The 21,849-nt window shown below is 41.0% G+C and overlaps 1 protein-coding gene across 2 annotated transcripts in view; it reads right to left on the bottom strand.

Annotated features, from left to right (window-relative positions):
• ACVR1 (activin A receptor type 1) overlaps window positions 1-21,849 on the bottom strand; it is a 63,482-nt gene that overhangs the window by 3,000 nt on the left and 38,633 nt on the right. For both annotated transcript variants that reach the window (XM_061363798.1, XM_061363797.1), the window contains exons 3-8: window positions 17,717-17,962; window positions 17,004-17,221; window positions 11,431-11,530; window positions 9,037-9,183; window positions 6,441-6,716; window positions 2,749-2,946 (exon numbers count right to left, since the gene is read on the bottom strand). In XM_061363798.1, coding sequence (XP_061219782.1) covers window positions 2,749-2,946; window positions 6,441-6,716; window positions 9,037-9,183; window positions 11,431-11,530; window positions 17,004-17,221; window positions 17,717-17,962 — 1,185 coding nt within the window. The remainder of the gene's footprint in view (window positions 1-2,748; window positions 2,947-6,440; window positions 6,717-9,036; window positions 9,184-11,430; window positions 11,531-17,003; window positions 17,222-17,716; window positions 17,963-21,849) is intronic.

Below are 21,849 nucleotides of genomic sequence, written 5' to 3' on the forward strand. Positions count from 1 at the left end.
GCGAGAACTCAAGAGCACAAAAAAACCTCCTGCGTACCCACACTGTCCATGCCTCCATTTCAAATATAGTAGTGGCCTTATACTAGCCAAATGCAGAACTTCAGAGCTATATCATATAACTCTGAAAATACTTCCAGGGTCATTAGGATGTTACAGATGAACTTTATCATTAGAAGAGTCTGGCTCTAAATTACTGCTTTCATGGGGTCTTTCCAAAGTATAGGGTACATAACTGGCTGTTACAGATAAAGACCGACAGTAAAAAGAAAGAAATGAGGTGGGTCTAACCTTTACTCCAACAGAGCCAATCTAGTTCTACCACAGCCAAACGTCACAGTCCCCAAGGGACCACTGCTGGCTCCACCAGCTGCCTGCCAGCAGCATCAGCAAGCCACTGTGACCTCTAGCCCACACCACCCCTCTCACAAAGCCAGCACTGAACTGTGACACGCTTCTCTTGCTCACGCCTGGGAAAGCCAGCCACTTGCTTCAAGGGATGCCCTAGTCCCTTAAGCACAACTTCTAGCATGCTGCTTTCTGGACAGCTTTAAGATGACTTCTGTCATTTATAATATATTGCATCTCTTGTGGTTGCTGCCTTTTTGCTACTCAAACAAATTAGAACTTGTACATACGTCCACATTTTCTTCACCTTTATTCCTCATTCCTTTAGCATCAAGTCATTCTATGCATGCACAAATGTAACTGCTGGAGTAAAGCAAAATCTACACAAGCACCCAAGCAACAAACACATCCTTGCACACATGATGATGATCACACACCAGGGGTGGCTTTGAGCAGTAACCATCTTTCAGCTTCTAGTGTCACTATTAATATCCTAATACTGGGAACAATAGTGAAGATTCACACGGAACAGAACCGTAAGTGCCTGGCACCAGATAGCAATGATGCAGGGCACTGCACACTAGGAAGGGGAACACACCTGAAAAGCAGCAACCAACCACTCTGCAAGGAACAAGCACTGCTCTATTAAAGAGAGTAAAATACTGATTTGGGGCCTTAAACTGCATTTCCATGTACAAAGAGAAATGCTGATTGGCTCCTGCTACAGCACAAAGACAACAGACAAATACTCTTGGTTGTGGTAAAGGAGTTTCCCATCACATTTTCCTCCTTATACTAAGCCACAATAGAAAAATACGAGAATCACCAAGTCACCTTGAGGACCATTAGGTAAGTGTAAAGAAAACATTAAAATATTAAAAATTTATTATATAAATATTTAAAATTTTAAAATAAACATTTTTAAAACTTTAAAAATATTTTTACCTATTTTTTAATATCAGACTTATTAACCAGATTACACTTCACAGTCTCCACAAACTGAAGTATTAAATCAGGCCGACTTTCTGGAACAGACTATGCATTTTAGTGCGAGGTGTCCCTCCCATGGCAGGGGGGTTGGAACTTCATGATATTAAGGTCCTTTCCAACCCTAACTATTCTATGATTCTATGATCTCAACCCAGTAAATGAGATATGAAGAGTGTCCATCAGTATGGAACAGCAGCATACACACTAGCAAGTGCCTTTAGCCCACCTAAGGCACACCCTAGCACACTACTACCTTGACCTCAGCATGCTCAGTCCTGGTGCCAAAGTCTTACTACAAATCAAACAGGGCTATCTGAGCAACCACCTGATGTAGTAATGATTTCCACAAAGCTAAACACTCAGATTTGAGAGAAAATGTTTGCTCCATTTCAAACCAGTGCAAGGAAGTATAGTTACCTATGGAAACAGCCAGAAATACGGAGCAACTTTCGGAGCAACTTTCGGAGGAAAGAAGTATTGTGGAATTAGTATCACCATCATGTTAAAATTAAGACTCTAGTGGCACAACAAGTGTTATTACATCTCTGTATTACTTCTTCCATTGTGGCACTGAGCTCAGCGTGAACAAAATTACTGAAGCATTTACCTATCACCTCTGGTAGGTCTGCAGTCCATACTGAGTTTCAAACCATCCTGGCAAAGCTGCCAGCATGTAATGTAAGCTCGCTAGTTTAAAAGTAGCTCAGGTAAATTTTCTGTGAACTGCAGATACTGCAGAAATACATATAGAAACTTCAGCCCAGGAATATTTAGATTACAGCCACTGCTTCATAGAATTTTCATTTCAAGAAGTAACTAAGACTGTATTTTTAGATATGTTGCATGGAGTATATACAAGCACACATGTACACACAAGTACAAATGTGTATTCATAAACGAAGAGAACAAGACATCTAATATTCCACAAAGGACTACCACACTCCAAAACAGTGTGGCTTAACAGATTACAGATGAACTACTCAAAATTCAAGACTGGCAAAGAAAACAAACTTATCAAAAGCTGACGTGAAGTTTTGTCATCATGTAGGCCAGCTGCAACGTTCAAATGGACAACACTCTACACGTTGCCTATGTGCAAGCACCTATCTCTGGTAAGCATTTCTGGTCCCAACACATGGAACAAGTTTATAGAGATTTTATGATCTAAAAGTTTCAGTGTAACTATTTGGTATGAATTATTTCCCATCATGATTTAGAACATCACAGAAGACAGGTCTTTCTTCTCTCATACCAACAACTTCAACAGAGGCAGCAAGGCATCAGGAATTACCATACTTCAGAGGTCCAGTATTTTACTGCGCATCCCATGCATTTTGGTAGCTGGTGCTTTGTTGTGAATTACCATTTTCTTAACTCCTTCTAAAAACAAGTAAAGGAGTCCCAAATACTTACCATTGCTAACCATGCGTCTAGCTACTTCCCAAAGGACTAGCCCAAAAGCCCAGATATCAACCCTTTTATATGAGTCAAAGCAGTCTGCTTGGATAGTTTCATCCAAGACTTCTGGAGCCATGTAGCGTTTGGTACCCACACGGGGATTGTTCCCCACATCCAACTGATTCGTGCTTTGGGAGTGCATAACTGCAAGGCCTGAAGGAAAGGAAAATAAAAATCCACTGTTAAACTCGTTTTAAAACTATAGCAGAATACATTTAAAAATTACACGTGAACTGTGACGCCCATCAGACAGTTTCTTAAAAAGAAAGCTGAGAAACCAACTGACCAAAGACCAAATGGGTCAGCTCCAAACTAGCTATCTAAAACAGCCACTGTGTCGGCAGACTTAGACCAATTATCTCCTCAGGGATTACCATTAAGCATTTTATTGCACTGTTGCAAAACGTTGTCATTAAGTGTTCTGCAGCCACTGGATGTCACCAGCGCTCTAGGCACGTACACACAGAAGGCCAAGCATCTGTTACTTAGGAGAAAACAACATTCAAATTTATTTATAGAACTTTGGGGTAGGTGGATATATCCGAACTGTGGGGAAAAGAAAAACACCGCATGATAGATATATAGATATAGATAGATATACACAAGTTACAAAAAAAATAACGTTGGAAAATAAAAAAACACCGTATTTGCAGTAGCTTGAAGAATAAACATCCTCAAGCTGATCTAAAATGAGTCAGTCAAAACCACTCTACCTGGTTTCTACTAATTACTAAACATTTAAGCAAAGAACATTATGTGAGGGACTAAATTACTGTAAATTTGGGAACACAGAGAGTACTCATTTTGCCATGGTAAACAGAGAGCACTGCAAATTGAACAGCAGCAGGTGCATGACATAACTAAGCAATAGAACGGACAACACAAATGCTCCCTAATTTCCTCAGGAAATCTTGTAAGAAGAACATATACCATTTACATTTAACATGAGTTTATTTTAGATGAGACTTAAAAACCTTATTAGCACTGTCCCACAAAAATTATCACCAGGTCATTAATAATATTTTTTCTTCCTGAAGAACAGTCTGTACTTCAATGTAACAAAAATTTGGAAAACTTTCCTACAATTTAAATGCACTTCAAGTAATTTCAAGGTACTAAGAAAATACTTATGGCACTTCTAGAACGATACCATCTACTAACCCCATGACTACTGAGAAGATAACTTGCAAAGTTTGCTCTCCAGATAAAAATATGTTTTGTCTTATATATATACACTCACATATAGGACATTTACACATTTGTACATACATGTTTGTTTATATTTATGTTAAATTATACAATATGAATGCATTATAATATTTTTAAGGGGGGGGGGGGACCAAAACAAAAAAGCCAAGCAAAAAACCTGGCACACTGGAAACAAAGGTTAAAAACAAATTTCCTGGCAAACTCTGAAGACATCAAGTCTTTGGAGAACACTTTGATAAAAACCGTAATAGTCCATCCAAATTGGGCAAACTAGATTCAAGAGATTGGCAGGTCAAAGGTCTACAGCTGAGGGATGCAAGTCAGCATCCTGTACACTACAAATTGAGAAAGTGTTGCAACAAGGTCAGGGGACAGCCATGTTGTAATCAGGGTCTCATAATGGAGCATCTGTGCTGTTTACAAAAGTCAGGAAACAGATTATTGCACTGCCTCAGTTGCTTTTCACCTCAGGAGATCTCAATGCATATTTAACTTAAGTCTGCATAAGCGCTTGTCAGAGAAAATCTTTCAAGATTCTACTTCTTCAAAAAAATAAAAAAAAAAAAAAAGGTTTGATAGGCATACAAATCGACAAAACACACTGATTTTCAAGACAAAAAAGAAATCCTCTTTAGCATACTGGAGTATCTGCTTAAAAAAAAAAACCGCACAAAAAACCCACAAAATCCATATTTAGCTAAAATAATAAAACCAACATTTTGTTACCATTCTTTGTACCTTCTTCACTGCTCTACATGCAGGGGCAAGGGGACGGAAGGAGTTAAGAGGAGGGCTAGGGTTTTTCTTCTTTTTGTACAAACATTATTCTGCTGTTCTATAAAGTTGCCCAACTAAGACCTATTACCATGCATGCAAATTGCTTTAGGAGAGCAGAACTTCTCCACAGTGCTGACAGATTGAGGCAAGATTAACACCCATCCCTGGACTTTATCATGCAGTTTCTGCTTAGCTAGAACATATTTGAAACAGCCAATTTTGTAACTGCGACTCCAGATACTCGGGTTGCCGGTCAAGATACTGGTTTCCAGGATGCCTGGTGAATGATGAGTGGCCAGTTCACAAAGCTCTCGCACTTGCTGCCAGCCATTAGGACTAGGAGTGAATGGCAACAAACACCCAGGCTGCTGGCAAAACAGACAAGATCTCATCAAAGCAATTTTTCTTCCTCTCTGCTTTGGGAACTGAGATCTATTTTTAACAGGTACACTGCAAGTCCAGAACCTGGTGTGACCCACAGAACCCAGTGTGACCCACAGAACCCAAGCCCAGCTCATGTCTGGGCAGCTACTGAATCTTTCCATCTGCTTATACTTAATCAGTTTCTAGGTGCCATTTTTCTTGTATCTGGCATGCGTTGAAACAGAGGAGATAAGTTAAAAACAAACAAAAAAACAAACAAAAAAACCCCACAAAGCTATACAGGAAAGAAAAGACAGCATAAATATATGCCAGAAGGCAACAAAATCTTTGGTAACTCTCCTTTACAGATAAAGAACAAACACGTCAGATACATGCCTAAGGATTTAAAATTAAAAAAAGCTATTGCACCACCACAAAAACCTAAGAAATGTTTATTGCTGCTCCCAGAAAAATCTCTCAACTATCTGAAGCCTCTAGATAAATAATGCAGATTTCACTTTATAGTGTGATGTTAATCAGCACCAGTGTATGCTGCCCCTCCTCAGTGTGAGCTACATACTTATTTAAAAGCTAGCCTCTGAAGTTTTATATTTTCATTTTTTACCATTTCCCCTGCAAATTTAGACTGGCCCAGGTGTGTGGCTTTCATGTATTCACTGTGTGTCTCTCATGTCCATCAGGCAAAAGTGATAAAAACTGTGCAGCAGAATTACTGGAAAAAAATTTCCATCCCCAATGTACTTTTTGTCTAGCCAATGACTCTCCAATACTATTTTTCACTTGCTCTCTGCAACTGCAGACTGGTTCTCAACATTCTACCACCTTAAAGCCTAAAACTTGGTCATGGAGAACTCAATTTTGGGCTTGCTGAACTATCTGATGGAAAGACTCAAGAAGGCTGTATGGACCTAGAGAGCTTGGGACAGTGAGTGCACTGTTCTGAGACTGCAAGTGGAAGGACCTTTATTAATTCAGAAATGAGCTGCAGCCTAGTAACTGCTATACTCTGGGATCTGTGAATGGAATTTACAATCAAAAACCCAAGAAAATACCAGCTCTACTCCCAAGAGCAGAAGTCATGCCGGGGCTCCTCAGCTATGGAGCACGATTTCCAAGCTGGAAGTGCCATCTAGTGGCTGTCATAAACCTTCAGAGTAACCCCACATCACGGAAAGGTTACATTAAGGTTTACTTTAAGATTTTGGTGGTTGGAGTTATCCAATGTATTCGATTCCTGCAGGAATGCACTCAGTATATTAGCGTCTAAATGAACTCACCTAAATCTGCTATGCAGCACTGTCCATTTTTCTTAACGAGGATATTTTTGCTCTTCAAGTCCCGGTGAGAAATGGCAGGCTTCCCCTGGGTTCCAAATATCTCTATGTGCAAATGTGCAAGACCACTAGCTATGGACAGTACTATACGTAGGCAGCTGACAGTGTCCAGGGTAGTGAGCTGCAGGTAGTCATACAGAGACCCCATTTCATGGTAGTGGGTAATTAGCCACAACTGGGTACTAGAGTTTCTGGAAGTCATATCAGATGCAATGAAACCTACAGAGAGGAAGAAAAAAGGAGAAACAACAAAATAAAATGTCAGAGCTCCTTCAAGACTCCCTCAAGAAAAGAATCAAGGTTACTAGGCCCCTCTTGCAGTTTAAAACTGTTTATTTAAAACTTTTCCACAATTGCACTGAAAACAGACTGCAGGTATTACCATGATGAAAAAAGAGCCGACGTATTCTGGAACTCTAACTCAAGTCTGTTCACAAGAATGCTCTTTTTGAAGGACTTGGGGGTAGGGAAGTTTCCAATTAAACAAAAAGAGCACCAGGCTGTAGCACATCTGCCGCTATCCACTCAACAGGAAAGAAGCAATACCTCAAACAGGCAAGTCATAAGAAATTATTTCCATTTTTAAGGACAAGCAGTTAGCGCAGGCTGCTGAGAATAAGGTTAAATGCACATTGCATCCCAATAAACAGACACCATATGCTGTGCCAGCTTCGCATTCACAGCCAAGGTAAGCCTACTCAGCACTTTCAACAACTGACCTCAACATGTCACAAGCTTGCTGTCCCTTGCATGGAACGTCACACCCTTCTGATCAAATATAGGTTGAAAAAAGTATATCCCACCACAGCAACAACCTGCTCTCCAACGATCACAGTATCACAGTATGCTAGAGATTGGAAGGGACCTCAAAAGATTATCTAGTCCAATCCCCCTGCCAGCGCAGGAACACCTAGGTAAGTTTACACAGGAACGATCTCCAATTGCTTAAAAGGCTGCAGAGAGATTGCTGCAGCCTAATAAATCAGACTCACAGGACTGCTCTAAACTGCCGTGGGCTCCAAATGTCTGATCACCTTAACCTTTCACCACCTCACGTGGGAGCCACAGGTTAAAAAGTGGCAAACGGCAAAGGAGAGTGCGACAGCCCCAGAAGATCAGCGTAGCAAAAAACAAAGGAGCAATTATTGACTTCAAATACTAGCCAATTCAACTGGTGTGCAACTGACTTCCATGATAAAATAAGGCAGAGCACTTTAAGCACAGTAGCTGTAATTCACAATGATTTTCTACAAAGAAACATAAAAATTTCTCTATGCAACTCATGAACCTCAAGAGCGGCTTTCAAGAAAGTGCTGTCTTAAAACCAAACCCAAAATTCAGGAGTAGCTCCCTTTCTGTTGCACAGTAAATTCAACCTCAACAAGCTGAAGCTGAATTGACCTCCACAGCTTTAGCTGGGAAGCAACAAAAGTTTTGTTCCCAAGTTAGAGGAACAAATCATGTTTATTAAAAGCCCACATATGACATTTGTCAGAAAGAACACCCACTACTTTCTCTCCTGATGTCAGATTACTGCAACAATGTGACACTTTTGTAATCTGTGATATTGTTTAATACTGCATCTAAAAAATTCTATAAAATAGCTGACAAATTTGACAGTTATCAAGAAAGACTAAACACAGACAGAGGAACATGGGAAATGTGTAATGTAATTTCAGCCAAGTTACTTTCTCTCTCGGGAAGTAAAGTTCAATAATTCACATTTCAAGAGGCCACCAAATTATTTTTGTAGTAACAAAGGAACTGCTTCAGGAAACATGAGACAAATGTCTAGGCAGGGTGAGCTATAGAGCCAAGGAATATTCTCTGACAGGAAACAAGAATAAGTAGCCCAAGTAAAACTGACTGAAGACAGACAGATTGTGGGTGAGGTAATGTCAGCACTCAGAAAACATGCTGTTGCTTTTATTTGTAAAGGTGGCACACCGGTGAAAGGTCATGTCTGCTAGGAATCAGAAAGGCTGCTTAGATTTCAGCCACGGCTCACAACACAAAAAAGCCATTTGCTAAGCTTTTAGAACAGAGCACACAAGGTATAAGGGACACAGACGATTCAGAATCACTGAACTTTCGTATTACAGGAAAATGAGGTACATCATAAAGGGGCAACTCCAGTTGAAGTTTGAACACCAAGGGAGCTTAGTTTGACCCTGAGCAGAACAGTTAAACAGAAGAAAATAACAGATTCATACTGCAATTTATTCAGGCACAAGGAAAAGTATTCTAACATTTAAATCTCACTGTAAAGTCCTCCCCACTTTTCCTCCATTTCTTCTACATAAGCTGAAGTTAGAAGAACTTGCAGATCACTACATCGTCTATACCTAACATGTTGTGCAAAACACTTTTGTCATTTGCCTGTCCTGCAGAGCAGCTGCAAGGGTGAATTCCTAGCATATAGATCTACGGCACCTCCATCCTTTACAAGATCCCTGGCAAAAGTGCAGTACTTTGCAAGCAAACTGCTCAGTTAACTCACCTTTACACCAGGACACATGAATATGGTTGCTCTACTTACCTAAAATGTTTTCATGCCGCAGCAATACAGTGTTGTACAATTCAGTTTCCCTGAACCAGGATTTTTCATCCCTAGAAGAGAAGATCTTCACAGCAACATTTTCTCCTTGCCACTGACCCCTCCAAACTTCTCCATAACGGCCCTTACCTGGTGGGGGAAATCACAGTAAAAGCTGTCAACTAACAAGCTTCAAAATGTTAGAACAGGGTTAGCTAATAGAATGGAAGTAACAGTTATGGCCCAAATATCACACTGATGGAGCTGGATCACCCCTGCACACCACTCTACAGTCAGGCTGTGCTCCACTGTCCCTTAATTTTTCCCATTTGTTTCAATTGCAAGCTCTGAGTATGGACCTCTGCTCCTTTCATGTTGGAGCAATACCCACAGGGTTTGTACTGGGCAAGTGTTATCATTCAGCTACCTGCAATAGAACTGCCTCTGCAGATTAAGAAACTTAGGCAGCATACTAAAAGGCTGGTGTGAATAAAGATTTTAAAAAACAAAATACAAACAAAGAAATCAAACTAAAAACCCCAACCACCATACAAAAAACCTCAAAAAAAAAAAAAAAAAGATAAAGGGATAAAAAAAACCCAAAACCCCAAAACAAAACCACACACAAAACCAAAACACCCATAACAAAACCCAAACAAAAAACAACAAAAAGTCACACACACAAAAAACCCACACCCACCTCTGTTTTGTGGAGATCGGGACACACTGGCTTGCATGCCAGGCTTTTTACCCAAACAGCTTAGAAGAAATGTATGAAATTATCAAGTACCCAACAGCAAAGTAATGTCCTTCCTGGACAAGGCACACCAGAAAAGTTCTGGTCACTGACACCAGCCTCAGGCTCTGTGCAACAAGTTGTGCTAGACTGGACAACAATAAGAACAGTAAGAGTTCTGCCCTTTCACTACTCTGCCATTCAGTGTTCTTCAGAGGCATGTAGTATCAATAAGCTGCAGGGACAATCAAGTGGGGAGAATGTCCAACACTGATGTCTCAATGCCACCACCCAGAAGATAATTCCTGCATAAGTGCTTTCACCTAGTCTGCTACACAGGCTCAAACACATGGTCTCTGGGAATAGTGCTAGCCTGGGTTAACTTGGGAGCAAGCACAATTCCAGGGACTCACACTGATTCGCACGCACATACATACACAAAAAGATGTCTCTAGTGCAGGTGAAATCATCATGCATACCACGTTCCACAGTTTTTGATGAAAAGAAACTGCAGAGGATGTACATTTGGATTTAATGCAAGCATGAACATTTGTGCCTACTCAAAACTCACTATAAGACAAAAGCAAAGAAACTGGTTAAGTGCAGGCCCGGTCCCTACAGATTCACATTCATCTCTTTTAGCCAGGCTGGATTTAACACCCTGATGAATTAAAACTTCTAGTAACTTACAGGAAGGTCTTAACTGGTTCTAAGTTCAAATCACTGAAGCAGCAGCATAAAATATATTTATAAACAGGCTGGTTCTCATACTAGGATCAATCATTATCAAACTTTCCTCACCTCTTAAGTTCCAGTACAGCATCTCACCTCAATGTCACTGCCCCAGTATAACTTTGACCCAAATGCTTCCTAAAATGACTATACCCAAATTTAATGTTATTTAATTAACATATATATGCTGAAGAAAAATCTAATGAATCCTTTAACACTAAAAGTCCTGCAAAAAAACAGAGGGACTGAGAAGAGTTTTAGGGCAGAATTACCAGAAATATTTTCTCTTTAAGGGGCAAAAGATCAGCAACAGTATATCCTTGCCTGCAAGGTGTCCCAAAGTAACACTGTAGACCAAGGGAACTGTATGTTCCTATTCTAATTGCACAAAACCAGTTGTGGGTTTTTTGTTTGATTGGGTTTCGGGTTGGTTGGTTTTTTTTAGGTGGTGGGGTGGTTGGTGGTGGTGGTGTGGGCTTTTTGTTTTAAAATTCCATGGCAGCTTGCTGCTTCAACTCCAGATCTCTAATCCAGGTGATCCTTTTCTAACTGAACACTAATTAATGAATATGTTTGTTTCACAGTTTGACAGTTGCAAACTTCAAATTGAGCCTGCTTTTTCATTTAGCTTACAAAGTACCAAACAAGCCTAGTTTGCATTTCTTAAAATCACTTTACTAAACAAAACTTAAATTTTTCAATCGTAAAGCACAGATGACATTTGAAACTGTCTTTTGCATAGATTTGAGATGAATTTTTTCATTTCACTTTCTAAAACTAAATACATTCTGTCAGTTGAAGCCTGAAGTTCTGGTTTTTTTTTTATATAAGCAACTGAGGAAAAACAGTTGATCAGGAAGGAGATAAAGCCTTCTCTCTGAATTGTTGCCAAGACTGGGCACTAAATGCAAACAAGAGCGTGTACTCACCTACACACTCTACGAGTGTGATCTGGCGAGCCACCGTCCTTTGCACCAAGAAAGGAAGTCCAGAACCACTTCCAGATGTGCAGGAATGATCCAACAAATCCTGTTCAAAAGGAAAAGCAGAAGATTACAACCTATGAGAAACTGTAACTCACACACACACACACACCCCATTTAAATATACAAAAGTACATCACAGGACAGGTTAAGTTGAAGCCTATTGGTATCTCAATGGCTCTGGAAGTGCCATTTGGTCAATCAAGAGTCAAGATATGTTGTTGTTGTCATCTTCATACAGATGGACAGAAAATGCTCTTCACAAGATCTTACCACTTCACAGAACATCGCATACCTAGATGAGACTGGTAAGCGAACGGTAACTTCAGCATCATCGCTTTTCTCTTTGAAGTTTTATAAACAACACAACAAATCAAGGAACAGAAAACAAATCAAACAGTCTCAGTATTCTGTCTCTGTCTTGCATTTGGCATTGCAGTATCATTTCATTTACTCAATAATTCTATTAAATAAATTACAATAAAATTACTGCCTGTGAACTTGGAAGCTCACTCACAACCAACCAGCTATCCTCTGTGGTGAAATTCTGCCCTGTTCCAGCACGTTGCTCTTGCACTTTGCTTATGCTCTCCCAGGTCTGTATGTCACCTATTTCAAATAGCTTAATAACAACACTTTACTGCAAGACAGAAAACTACAGGAAAAATCTCAGCCACCTCAAAAATAAACAAGCTTGTTTTCTCTGACTTCTATGTCCAAAACCTTCATCCCTATACAGCTAGCAGGAAGAAAAACGAAAAACCGCAGCTGCATTTGAACATTCCCTCAGATTTTTTCCATTCTTCCAGCCCCCTGCAGTTTCCTCCTACAAAAGAAGACTAGGAGGGCACAGCAAGGTGTGTTTTCACTAATTAAAGCTAAGGTCATGTTCCAGCCCCACCGAACTGTGGTATACAATACTCTCAAGATATATTTCACAAATCCTTATGAATAAACATGTATTAGAAAGAGACATTCAGACTGAACTTTAATTACTATAAACAGACTCTACAAACAGCCACTGCTGCAAGTTTTAAACTCAAATGGTTAAGACAAAGCCAACACATTCCTGCAATACAACCTGCTTTTTCACCATTTTTTTAATCCAGATTGTGTGGCCTGCACACAGTCTTCACTCAGCTGGCCATTTTCTTTGAAGCAATACAGGGAGGAGAGTCAGTTTTGCTGAAAAAACCTACATATGGGTGTCTTTCAGCTCTGTATAAGCCAAGCCGAGAGGTGACAGCCCGCAGCTCCCATCACTGTCCCTTTTCAAACCATTTTCAGTTATAAATAACTGTACCAAACTTTAACAGCTTAGGCCAAAACTTCCCATGACTTATCTGCCACAGAATGGCTTTTTTGTTTTCTTTTCCTGAGGGACTGTGCATCTAGCACGGTTCAGCCACCAGAGGGGAGGAGGCTTATGACAAATTATTTAGGTGCTGTCTTTTAAAGAAGTTCTGATTTGCAGCAGAGACACCCTGGGTGCCACACATGCCTGTGGCTGTTCCTCTCAGGGCTCTCAGTCTTCAGGCACTTCAAAGGCTTGTGGTTTAAAACATCTGTTGATAGGCACATGAGTCTGTTCCCCCATGGATGCTGCATGGATCTCTGCATGGAGTCAGGACACAATTCCTCCCCATGCCAAGACTGAAGGAGAACTTGTAGTTGGGGAGTAACAGTTTTCTATCATCTCAATTTTCTGTGAAATGCATGTGAAATGACTGTAACCAAAGCATGCATCTCTCTTCCCCTCTCTGGGGGTGTAGCTTCTGTAGCTACCGCTTTTTGCCATACTGCAGAAGACGCATCTACTTACTACTCTGCGTCTGCAAATCTTAACCTGGCAGATTGCCTCCATAACAGTGAAGTTAGGAAAGGAAACTTAAAATAAATGGAGCATTGTCTTTTAAAGAAGTCCAAGGTTTGGGCAGTAAACCAGAAGTTTGCCAGTGGTTTCCACTGTCAAAAGCAGAGTGGGGCACACCGTAGCAAGGCAGCAAGGACTGCTGCAGCAGCTTTCCTCCTGCTCTACTACAGCCAAAGCTCCCCTTTGCAGGACCGTGTAGTTGTGTAAAACCATGCTCAGGCTCAGAAAGGGGTGCCGAGGCAGTGGGGTGGCCTGAGCTTCTCTACTAGCTCATCTGCTGTTTCAGCCCTTCCAGAAGAGATTGGTTTTGGGGTGCTGGCCTGGCCCACCTCCTGGAGTATGCTTCATGGGGGTTCAGTGGAAGAGCACAGCAGCAAACCAAGCCTCCAGCCCTAGTGACCTTGATGTGCCATTAAAAACTAAGAGAAAATGTCTCCAGATTAACAGACTCAAATGCCTATCAACAGGCGTTTTAAACCACAAGCCTTTGAAGTGTCTGAAGACTGAGAGCCCTGAGAGGAACAGCCACAGGCATGTCTGGCACCCAGGGGGTTCTCTGATAAATCTCAAGTCTCTGCTACAAATCAGAACTTCTTTAAAAGACAACACCCAAATAATTTGTCATAAGCCTCCTCCCCTCTGGTGGCTGAACCATGCTAGATGCACAGTCCCTCAGGAAAAGGAAACAAAAAAGCCATTCTGTGGTAGGTAAGTTATGGGAAGTTCTGGCCTAAGCTAATCAAGTTTGGTACAGTTATTTATAACTGAAAATGGTTTGAAAACGGACAAGGCGATAGGAGGTTTACCTGTATCACCTACATTAAATGTCACTGATACTCCACAAGATTTTCTGTAGCAAGTCTTCCTTGAAAGTTTTTATCTGTTTATGGTACATTTAGTGCAAGGAAACCAGATTTCAAACTGTAAACTTATTAAAAAAAAAAAACAAACCAACCAACCCAAAACTGAGATCCTAATTGAATGTTAAGATCCTCTTAGCCTTTTAAAGTACTATACCCAGCTGCTTTCATAGCTGGGACTTACACACTACTTTCAAAGCATTAACTACCATCTTACCAGAGGGTTTTTTTTGTTTTACAAAGGAAAACGGGATAAAAAAATGCATAAGCATAATCAACTTCCTAGTACTTCCAGCAAACTGTACAACTGGGCTTTAACCAGATGAAGTCTTTCTTCTAACAATTTTTTAACGTGTGTTCAAGAAAACGATAATCTAAGAAGGCCAGGAGATTGTTATTTTGCTTTTTAATACAAACTTCAAGCTAATTTTCCTTCCTGCTTATATGAGAGGCAAAAAAAAAAAAAAAACCCACAACAAACAAACCACACCATAAACTTATCTGCAATGACTGTAAAAACAAGATTTAAAGAGGCCGCAGCCCGTTCCATTCCCCATTAGGAAGCCTGGTGATTTAAGCATTTGCTACACCATGGAGACTAATCCTAAATGTAAACTAATCTAACGTGTAACAAACCCAGCAATTTAAACCACACAATGGAAAAGAAAAATCGGGAATTTAAAGACTACTTACTGTTTAGATTAACTGTTAGAAACAAGAAACTTTTTTTTCTCTCTCTCACATCACCAGCACTCAAGAGCTACACCAGGAGCACACTGATCATAAAGCTAAGAGCGTCTGACAGCCAAACACAAACCAGCAGACCAAGCCTTTACAGTTAGCAACTTCTCCACTTTCTTTTTAAAATAAATTTTGATTTATTCTTCTCAGGTTTTATCACTGTTTCCAAGTAACATTAAACGACTGGATGTGCAAAATGTTCACAAATGGAATGGAAATGGCTTTGCATTGATAAGAGATAAGAGCTGGAAGCCATTGCTTAAAGACAGATAAACAGTTGCACACATGCCTAATTCATGGTAAACACATCAAAACGGGCTGGGAACCAGGCCTTCTGGGTTAATTAAAGAAACCCAAAGGCATTGAAAAAAAGATTAACAAGTATAGTCTATGGAGGGCCAAACTGAAGCTATCCAGCAGGGCAGCAATAGACAGCTGCTGCAGTTTGTACCACAGCTGATCCTGCAGCCCCATGAAGTGGCGAGACACATTAAGCTCAGAGGAAGGCAATTTCCCTTGCTCTATCTTACTAAGGAAGCTACCATTTAGAAGTCAAAACTCTTACCAGAATGGCCACCCTGAAGTCCCTCTAGATCAGTATCTTGTCTCTGACTATACCCAAATCCCATGCCCTTCATTAGCATATTACCAGTAGAGCAAATTGGAATACTAGACATAGGAAATGGAACTATATAAGGGCATTAGGGTATTACACTATTGTGATACTAAGGGTGGAGTGAATTAGAAGCAAATATGGGAATACTTTCACATACAGGTTACTTTCATCTAACGCTCTCCCAGTCTCCAAGCACACTGAGCTCAGGAACTTTCTTAACTGGATTTTTTTATGTGTTTAGCACAATCTTCTCATCCTGTTGTTCTTCGAACGTATACAAACCTATGCCACCTAGAAAAATCATCAGGCAAAGGAGTTCCACTGGTTGAATTACCTCTGTGTTAAGAATCACCTTCCTTATATTTATCCTTGCTCTTGCACACTGATTTTGACACCTTCCCGTTATCATACTGAAGAAGGCAAACAAGCTGATTCCTATCCATCCTCCCCTATCCCTTGCCACACTGTGCATCTTCATCATACCCCACACCTCCTTAAGATAATTAAGCTCTTCTTCCTGACTGAAGAACTGGTTTACTTGTTCCCTATGCAGTTTTCTCTCAAAAATGCATACTGGCGAAGAATCCAGATCACCATAAGTCTAATTGCTCAGTTTTAACTTATTCCTCCTTAAAAAAGGAATCTTCCCTGCCTCAGCAGTATCCCTTACCAGCCATCTCAAACCCTGAAAACTTACTTGTCAGGACATACTGTCTTGTGAATGAAAGGCTTTTCCATGTGACTCCTGCAACACTTATTCACAGCAGTATTTTACAGAAGCATCACTGCCTCAAAACAAAAAGATGCAAGAAAGTTTCCAAGCTGCCTAAAATACTTCATTTTCTTGAGCAGTCCCATGGGTCTTTCTTTTAATAAATTCCCATAGCTGGGCCTGCAAAGCAGTTGTCAACTTTCAGGTAATAAGGTGCAACCATTTTATGGAATATTTTTTGGACATAGTCAAAATTGCTTCCCTAGTTGATGGTAATCAACACTTTCTTCTAAGGAAGATATGGAAGGCAATTCTACACTTAAAGAAATATCTGTTTGAGTTTCTCCCTCCTACAGAGAAAAACAGTCCAAAACACAGAAAGAAAATACCCAGATGATTTTAGTAACATATAAAAATATTTGGGGTTTGGACCGTTTTTCTTTAGCCATTTAGACATTGCTTCTACAGTTTGACTGCAGTTTATAGCAATTCTGCAAGTCAAAGGAGCTCTATCTGCAAAAGCTATCTTTGGATAAATTTTATTTAAACTATGCCTTCACGAGCACAGGAATGTCACCACAGAAGTCCTGATCTTAAGTGGCATCCCTGGCAGCAAAAGGTCCTGTTACTGACATGGCCGTATCTGGAGGGTACTAGAGGGGAGTTAGAAGTGCAGAAAGCTCACACGAATTTTCACCATGCACACAGGTTACTTACTGCTAATGTGCTGTCTCCAACATTTGATGCAATGAGTCCCTCAATTGTGCCATATTCTGCATCCCTAGAATTGAGCCTCTCCATATGGTTTTTCTGTATTCTCCGGAAGACCAGCACAGCTACTGCTGAAAAAACTATCAACACTATCACAGGAGCCAGTATAACGATGATTAGTGTTTCCATGCTGTAACCTGCAGCTTCACCTTGAAAGGTTTGCCCTTGGAAAGAGAGAGAAAGGGAAAAGGGCAGTGGGTGAGGATAAGCAAGGAAAAAAATAATTTAAAATTACATATTTCCAGAGGAAGTCTTTAAAAGTAGTAGCACTGACACCAGCATTTAACTTGGTAGCCATCTAGTCTGAAAGAGAGGCCATGACGCAGCCAGGGCTACAAGTGTGCACTTACATAGAGAATACTATCACAACTCCCTGACTGCAGAGCAGTCAGAACAACCCAGATGCTTCAGAACACTCACAGGCAGTAACTCAACCCTGACTGCATAATCTAACCACTGTCATTCATTCAGCCAAACCATGCAACATGTGGACATCAGACATGTGCCAGTGGACCCCAGGGTGGGGAACAAAGTTGAAAAGGCCTTACTGCGTTGATTAAAGCCTTACTTTGGCTAGCGATGAAGCCATCTCACTCACATCACACAAAAGCAAAACTTTTTTTTTCTTTCTCAAAATTCACTGTTAATAAGCCTCTCACCTTTAGAAGAAGGCAACTGTGCAGTGATATTCATGTTGCACAGGTACCCTTGGCAGCACTCCACAGCTTGGTCAGGAGAAGGTGGTGTTTTGCACGTCATTTTCCCTTGTTCATAGACTTGGAAGCAGCCTTTCTGGTAAACCTTAGCACCATCATTAATGCTCAGGGAAGCAAAACATTGCTGGCCTTGGCATCGATCTCCATTCCCACAGGACATGCCTTCACACACACATTCATAGGGTTCATCTGTAAAAGGGAAGAGTTGAGGAAAAAACACTATTGTATTCTTAATCACTTCAGTTACATAGAGATAATGAAATCATTAGACAATAAATCCCTCTGTTTAAGGGAAGAAATATTGCTTGCAGCTAAGCGCTGAAGAACCACCAAGTAGGAGCTAACGATACTTATTTAGCCATTGCAGCAGAGTAAAGATAAGAGCTTGCACCAAAGAAATACCAGTGCTATCTGCCCACTCCAAGCACTCAAATTCTAGAGTGTAGTGACATTTTATATGACCTTTCTCACATGCTACTGCAGGTATGCAACATGAGAGGGTTATCTACACAGGGATGCTCAGCAGAAGATAAATCCCCTAACAAACAATACAAATTTAAAACAGATATGCTAAACCACATTAATTATTTCCACATAAAAACATTCCCAAGCATCCTGGCAATTACTTTAATCAAATTAAGACCATTTAGATTTGTAGTGGACACACCTACACAGGATTTAGTGGGTTTAACTACCCTGCTTGAAAAATAAATCTGGCCCTACTTTCCCAGGAAGGCAAGCCTTTGGGGAGTATCTTGGGAGCCTGAGTAACCATACAGATAAAAAGGCAAGCAGCAGCACACACTAGCAGCAGGTACACCGTATCTCCCTTCCAATGCCAGAAGCTTCAGCTAACTAAAAGGATGAACTTTTAAGAGAATGTATGGGGTAGGATACTAAATTTTTAAGTATCCTCTGCAAAGTGCCTGGAGATGGCTAGCTGGGAGAAACCTGCTTTCCCTGTGCCACTTTCAGGAATGGCACATGCCTTTAAACATGCAGCACTGGATCACTCCAGTTCCTGCAGGAGAAGACACCACCCTCAACAAGCTAATGGAGAATGCTGGGAGCTCTTCAGTTTCCTGGAAAATGCAGGTACCCGCAGTGGTAAGAAGCCATGCGCACTCACACAGAAGGCTAAGGCAATGAAAAAGTCCTGTCACACACATCCTGTGTGACACACACACTTACGGCAACTTAACTTGTGTTGACATTCTTCTTTTCAGTTCTAACACACAAGAAAAATTTCAAGCCATACAAACAGTGAATGCTCTTAAAACAGGAACTAAGCATACCACATGTTGGACTTTTTCAAGCCTATCATTAGAGGTTGCCCACTAGTAATATAAGTCAGCTTGTTTCCTGCTTTGTTTTCTTCCCCTTCTTCCACAATGAGCAAAATCACAAATACAAATTTTCATTTTTAAACTACTAGCAAAAACAAAACTGGGGAAATGATCCTGAAATCGAACTGTGTCACACTGATCTCAAGTACCGGAATGCACTGCACCAGTAACTTCACTAATTTTGTGGAACTTAAAGAAAACATGCCAAACATTTCTATGATAAAATATGTTCCTTCTCCTCCCACAACAGCAGCAATAAAACACAACCGGTATTGTAACACACAAGCCCTTAATCTTGGTCCATCTGGCAGCAACTGCCACCAGCATTCAACGCCAAGACCCTATTTCCTCCCAAGGCACAGTCACAACTGCCTGAGAGCACAAAGATCTGTGCCTTAAGCAACAGCCTTCCCCAGACGCCCTTTAGCAACAAGGATTTTGGTACCTCACATCGAATGGGACATTCTTCTTGTCACTGGCAAAACACTGGCCTGCGGGACAGACCTAAGGAAGTTCACATGCTGGAGTAACACAATTCCAGCTATTAACTGACAGGAGAACGAGCTGCTGTATGAAGGACAGCTAAGCTACCATTGGAAACCCATACCAAGCCCACAAGGAAAATTAATCTATTTTGCAGCCTGACCCAGCCTAAATCTTCCCTCTTGACCCAAAGTCCCTTTAAGATTGAGCAAACCTCACACAGTTTCTAGCAGAATCACCTCCCGTCATGTGCCACCTCTTGGAGAAGGCTCAGCAGCCTCCAAACAGACCAGTAAGCAACTGCACAGCCACAAGGCAGCTGATCAGTTCACACACAGCAAATCCGATTCCCTTCACAAGCAATGAACTAAGGCACTGCAACTCCAAACACATCACCTGTGTTTTGGAAAGCCTGTTCTAGACTGAAGTCAGGGCAAGTCATCCAACATGATATACTGGCTCTGGAGCTACTTAATAGAGCAAGAAGACACAGCAATACTGACTATATATGTACATGTGAACTGCTGCAGATCCCAATGTTTCCAAGGAGCAATACAGATCAATTCACTGTAGAAATGACAGACTTCTGGTAAAGAATTCCTGGATTGGAAACAGAGACACTCCCATAGATGACTGTTACTCTTTCTTATGCACAAACCGCTCCTTTCTTTACTTAGTTGTTTTTCCAACTCAACAGTATATTACCATGAACTGGCCAGCCCTTCCCTTATTAACGCTCCTACAGTGCCACACTCAGCTTATTCAGCAAGGCTTAATGAACAGCAAGGTTTATTCAGGCTGCAGAATCAGCCAAAGCCCTGACCGTGTCCTCCCGCTCCTGTCTCCGTGGGCCATCAGTTGAGACAGAGCAGCAGGTCAGACACCTGAGAGCAGACAGACAGGGCAATGCTTCAGTGAACACATACAAGCTAAACGCTGTACTGCATCAACAAAGCACTCTCCCATGCACGAAGCCAGCTGTGAAGGGCTGGACATTTGAGCCATATTTCCCCAAAGTGAAGCCAGCTGCACTTGCAGAGCATAGTTTTGTTGGCATAAGGCAAATCCACAGCAGAGGCAGAGCTGGACTGGGTGATGATACTTCTCCGTGGCTCTTGTGAGCAAGCAAATCTGCAGGACAGCCAAGATCAGCAAATGCCACAGGCCAGTTACAATCAAGAGGTTACGGCTGAAACACAACTCCCCCAACAAACAGGCTCAGAGGCAGTACCTGCTCAGTGACAGTTCCAGGAGTGGAGGGCTGTCAGGGTAGCTACATACACAGCAGCCAGACAACACAAGCTTAAGAATACTTCCATTACCATGTTTGCTGCATATATTTGTTGTTTCATAATACAGAAACTCACTGCTGCACTTGTGGCATATGTATCTTGTGCACACACAAAAAACCTGACTTGCCACACAAAGATAGGTATTTGCATTAACTTTCATAATAAAGAACTAATAAACCAGTTAATGACAAGTGTCAACATTGAGTCTCCTTTACTTTATTTTTGTTTTGCTTATTCACTTTGTGAAAGTCAACAGCTATGAGCACTGACTCTTAATTACCTAGGTATTTCAACAGAACAAGAACCAAGACACTCCACACAGCCCCAGCCAGAACCCATGGGGCAGGAGAATACTGGTTAGTGAGGGAACACTACAGGTGCAAAGAAACAAAGTTACTTCTGTGTGAAGTTTGTCACCCAACCAGTTACCAATCTGTAAACTTTGTTAACTGGGAAAATACCAAATTTCTCTCCAAGAAGCAATAATACACTACATATATTTCTGGTAACACGCCTGAACTTTGCAGTGATCTCTTCACATTCAGGAGAGTGATCAGTCAGGGGACACAAATTAAGAAGAAATACCATCTGAACACAGAAAAAAAAAAATTCCTTTAAAATAGATTGCCTAGAGAGCTTGTGCATTCTCCACATTATGTGGACACGCAGAACCTGACTGGACCTGGTCCTGGGTAACCCGCTGCGCTGGCACTCTCTGACCAGCAGGGTTGAACTAAATGATCTCACGGGGTCCCTTCCAACCTCAGCGGTTCTGTGATTTGCCATTGAACATCTATTACAATAGGCACTCAGCTTCTTATTTGCATTATAGCAACACAGTTTAACTACCTTTGACATTGAAAAAGGCCTATGTTAACTGTGCGATAGTGTGTTAACTTTGTGTGTCACCAAACACTGCAGTAGTTTTTAAAACCATAAAAAAATTAAGAATACG

The sequence above is a fragment of the Neopsephotus bourkii genome, unplaced genomic scaffold (assembly GCF_033783945.1).
Source record: "Neopsephotus bourkii isolate Nb327-2 ecotype Australia unplaced genomic scaffold, CSIRO-AGI_Nbou_v1 NB_1181, whole genome shotgun sequence".
NCBI classification, from domain to species: domain Eukaryota; kingdom Metazoa; phylum Chordata; class Aves; order Psittaciformes; family Psittacidae; genus Neopsephotus; species Neopsephotus bourkii.